This window comes from Bombina bombina, chromosome 1 (genome assembly GCF_027579735.1).
Source record: "Bombina bombina isolate aBomBom1 chromosome 1, aBomBom1.pri, whole genome shotgun sequence".
Taxonomy (NCBI): domain Eukaryota; kingdom Metazoa; phylum Chordata; class Amphibia; order Anura; family Bombinatoridae; genus Bombina; species Bombina bombina.
The window spans coordinates 216,553,667-216,558,666 of record NC_069499.1 but is presented as its reverse complement, the minus strand read 5'-3'; the positions used below and the strand labels follow the sequence as shown (position 1 = coordinate 216,558,666).

Here is a 5,000-nt window from a genome sequence, read left to right as displayed (position 1 = left end):
GTATCAATCACGAGTCAACCATGTGATATGCGTAGCAGGCAGGCAGAAAGTCAGAAAAAAAAAAAAATTTAAAAATTTATGCTGAAGCAGGGACACACCTACACACTGCTGCCGACACATTAGTGTGTCCCGACACACAGTTTTGAAAGCACTGCCCTAGGGCCTCATATAGAAAGGGGCATACGATAGGTAGAAAGTTGGTACATGCCATGTCTGAGAAACCTAGGAGTGATACTCATAAACAATTTTTTGGTACACCCAAGGAAGGTACATTTCCTTGTTTGGGGTGTGCACAGTGCAATAATGTTATCAAGGGGGGATTTATATCACACCCATATACAGGGAGGAAATATCAGATTAAAGGATATTACACATGTGACTCAGCTTATGTTGTCTATGCGCTTAAAGGGACACTGTACCCAATTTTTTTCTTTTGTAATTCAGATTGAGCATGAAATTTTAAGCAACTTTATAATTTACTCCTATTATCAAATTTTCTTCATTCTCTTGGTATCTTTATTTGAAATGCAAGAATGTAAGTTTAGATGCCGGCCCATTTTTGGTGAACAGCCTGGGTTGTCCTTGCTGATTGGTGGATAAATTCATCCACCAATAAAAAAGTGCTGTCCAGAGTACTGAAACCAAAAAAAAGCTTAGATGCCTTCTTTTTCAAATAATGATAGCAAGAGAACAAAGAAAAATTGATAATAGGAGTAAATTAGAAAGTTGCTTAAAATTGCATGCTCTTTCTGAATTACAAAATAAAAAAAATTGGGTACAGTGTCCCTTTAAGTGCCCCTGTGGGCTACTATATGTTGGTGAGACCACCCAAAAGATAAGGGACCGCATATGCCAACATAAGTCGACCATACGTAACACTAAAATGTTGCACTTGCCAGTTCCTGCCCATTTCGCAGAAATGGGGCACAAGGCTAATCAGCTTAGGTATTTGGTAATAGACAGTGCTCCCAAGAGACCCAGGGGGGGCGACAGGCATAGGGACTTACTAAATCGGGAAGCTAAATGGATTTGGCTTCTTAACAATCTACACCCTAAGGGGTTAAACAGGGAGTTTGACCTCTTTCCATTGTTATAATCAACATGTAACATATAAATTAATGATCATCACTAGTGTTAAGTGCTGTTGATTTAATGCATTTGTTGGTATTTGCGTTTGATGCAATAATGTTTATATGGTTGGTGACTTGCTGCAATTGTTCTTAATAGGTTGTCCAATTCTTGTTAAGGGGTGAAAAGGGTTAAAAATGATGTGTTGGCTTTTTTTCTTTTTTCCACAGGATATGTGATGATGTGAAGTACCTGCTAGACACACCCCTGCTCTGTAATTGGTTTCCTGTTTTATGTTTGACCCTTTTAAAAGGGTGTGTGTGTCAGTTGTAAATTAGCTTGAGAAAGGGGCAGGAGCCCCGAAACGTTGCTCTAATAAAAGGTTCTGCCTTTTAAAAACGTGTGCTACCTTCATTCTCTACATATTATTCCTTTGGGATCTGAAGGGTGGTCCTGGAAGTTATTGCACCGGACATTATTTATACTAAGAAATTGATTTCCTATTGGAAGTGTGTGCGAATCCTACTTGCTCTCATTATATTTTTTTATATATATATATATATATATATATATATATATATATATATATATATATATATATATATATGTGTGTGTGTGTATTTATGAATCAATGGAACATATTCAGCAAAGCTGGGGAATGGGTAGTAAAGGAGTTGTATATCTTTTTTTAACAATAACAATTTTGGTGTGATGAATTTTGACAATCTTTATGTGCACGTGTTAGATGCTAAGTTACAGCAAAAGTTAATTATTTGATCAATAAATCATCTCCGATAGAGCGCTTCTTACCATTTTACTCTACCATTTTATTGTGTAAATATCCTTACTCAGATTGTTTCACATGCTGAGAGCTGGCACCGGATATAAATGTCATTGTATTTTCTAGAGGAGTTACTTGCTTCTGTACGACTGCCATCCAGAACCTTAAGGTCATCCAGCTTCAGAAGACGAAGCAGAAAGAACAAAAGAGGTCAGAAGAACAAAATTACTAACTGTTCAAGAGAAAGAAATTGTATCATTTTTATGAGGCAGATAAACTTTGGAGGATTCAGGATATTAATAAATATGTTTATTGTACCTTTTTATTGACCACAAACGTTTAGTATAAAACCTATTAAATCAGGAGATATATCTATAATTTAATTTGATTGCATGACCAATGTACATAGTCAAACATGAGTATCTCTATTTATATAGGAACCAGTTACATTACAAGGGAATCTGACCTTTTTGATTGAAACTACAATTTAATTTGCTGGTAATATTCTGGGAATTCTGGCAAGTGAACCAGTATGTTCACAATTTAAGGGCTTGCTGCACAAACACCACACCATAAACCACATTGCAGGAAAGAGTGACAATTAGTTCTCTATCTGTTAACTGCATGGATGAATTACATGGATGGGGCCGGGGCCATGCCAGACTGGGAATGAAAAGCAGCCCTGGGAAAATTTGTAGACCAGCCCCAAATTCTGTTGTGTCCCTAAAATGCACATGGCTAACTGTGTCTATGCGCTTCTCCCCACCCATAAAGACTAAAAAAAATTCTTAGAGATCATTGGCCTTCAAAGTTCTAATGGATTTCTAAGTTCTAATGGGATTTTCTACAGTTAGTGAGCGTGAATAAGCTGTGCCTGCCAGCCACCACCAGTCCCCCCTGAACTTTAAACTTGCTTGTACATTGTGCAATAAAAAAAATACATATGTTAATGTCATTTTAAATAGATGACATTCATGGGAAATTATGGAAAGCTTCAGCTAAAGTTTAAGTAAATTTTCTAGGTTTGCTTGATTGACTAGGTTTCTCTGATGCCAAAAATCATAGATAGTCTAGGTAGGAAAATCATTGGCATGAAGACTAAGATTATGGGAGTGGGAGTGAAGAGTTTGCTAGTGACAGTTAGTGAGAATGAAGGGACAGATAAACAATAAGATATGCAGGAGTGCGTAGCACCATCCATGATCCAGGCAGTGGCCCTCACTAGGCTAAGTTGGCTGCTTCAGTACCCCTGCTGTCTACCAGTGCTTTTTAGCGAATCAGACTTTTTGCTCAGTCATACACAGTGTACACAGTCACTTGCGACTCATTCACTTGAAGTGAGTGAGAGTCAAAAGTGAGTGTGTACTGTGTGTCACTTGTAAGTTGTAAGTCACATATCACGTGTGCGCCGTTGCCTCTAGATGGTTCCCACTGTCGCACACTTCCAGCCAGGCATAATGATGACAGCATTCAGTAATACCGAACGGATTTTTAAACCTACTTTTTTTTCTTTTTCTAAGTATATCTTGTTAGTTTTCTTTTTTCTGATGATCTCTGATCCCTAGCTATGGCCGGTGACACACACTGGTGACTGCTCTCTGTGTCCCACATGGCCACCAACTCTCCTGGAGTCCTAACCTTGTTGCGTGAAACTGTCAGTGTGCTCATGTTACAGTCGCCCCACCCCCATATTCCCTCCCCCAGTGAGTATTGCGGCCAGCGGGGTGATGATCGTGATAATCATGTTACTCACTGTGATGCAGCAGCATCATGAAAAATCTCAATTGGAGGCGGAGCCGGACCCCGGAGTTGCCGCGTGGCACATCCTGACTCGAGTCACACAGTCTGACTGACAGTCTGCCCAAAAAGCTGGGCGGCCGTGCTCTGCTGCTATGTAAATCAATACTGATGCCGCAGCCTGCCCTGTGTCTGAGCCTGTCAGTCTGTTTGCTCAACTTAAGCAGGAAGTCACGGTCAGCCAAGTCACCCTCAGTCACAAAACACTAGCCTGAGCCTCTGTGCAGCTGAGCTACTGGCCCATCCTGGCCCTGATGGCCCGGCCCACCAGGATTTTTCCCGGTATCCCGGCGGCCCAATCCGGCCCTGGATGGGGCATCTTTGTTGCATGGCAAATGGTAAACAAACAGCACACACAAGCCTGTCTGTCTATCTATCAATCAATCTATCAATCAAGATCTCAAAAAAGCCCTTCAAAAATGGGGACTTTTTTAAAGGTAAAGGGGGATTTTACCTTGCCAAGATGCATGTGCTACTTGTTTGGAAGAAAAACATTTTGAACTTTTAGATTCAGTACTTAAAGGGACATGAAACCCACATTTTTTCTTTCATGATTCAGATAGAGGATACAATTTTATACCACGTTCTAATTTATTTCTATTATCTAATTAGTTTTATTCTCTTGGTATCCTTTGTTGAAGAGGCAGCAATGCACTACTGGTTTCTAACTGAACACTTGGGTGAGCCAGTGACAATCTGTAAATATATGCAACAACCAATCAGCAGCTAGAACCTAGGTTATTTGCTGCTCCAGAGCTTGCCAAGATAAACCTTTCAGTAAAGGCTAACAAGAGAAGGAAGCAAATTAAATAATAGAAGTAGATTGGAAAGTTCTTTAAAATTGTTTTCTCTATCTTAATCATGAAAGAAAAATCTTAAGTTTCATGTTCCTTTAAGAAAAAAAAAAGTAGAAAAAGATACATTGATTAATGTTCATCTTCATGGTAATGGAAATTATCTTGGTTTAAAGAAATAGTATTAATGTTGTTTTGTTCTATTTGTGACTTAATGTTCAAGTTCTAGTGGGTTATATTGCTTCCTGCTTTCTTGGAGTAGTTGGTAAACACCAAAAAGGCTTCAGAGCTAAATATACCCATTTTATTAAAGGGACACAAAACTCAAAGGGTTTTCTTTCATGATTCAGATAGAGCATGTAATTTTAAGCAACTTTCTAATTTTTCTTCATTCTCTTGCTCTTTTTATTTTAAAAAGCAAGAATGAAAAGGCCCATTTTTGGTTCAGAACCTGGGTAGCACTTGCTGATATAGCCACCAATCAGCAAACGCTACCCAGGTGCTGAACCAAAAATGTGCCGGCTGCTAAACTTATATTCCTGCTTTTTCAAATAAAGATA

General features: G+C 38.9%; 1 protein-coding gene across 1 annotated transcript in view; it reads left to right on the top strand.

Moving 5' to 3' along the window:
* ZFYVE26 (zinc finger FYVE-type containing 26) overlaps positions 1-5,000 on the top strand; it is a gene marked incomplete at its 3' end in the record, with an annotated part of 634,764 nt that overhangs the window by 114,716 nt on the left and 515,048 nt on the right. Inside the window, 1 exon segment of the mRNA XM_053697844.1 lies at positions 1,976-2,059. Within this exon segment, the coding sequence (XP_053553819.1) occupies positions 1,976-2,059 (84 nt within the window).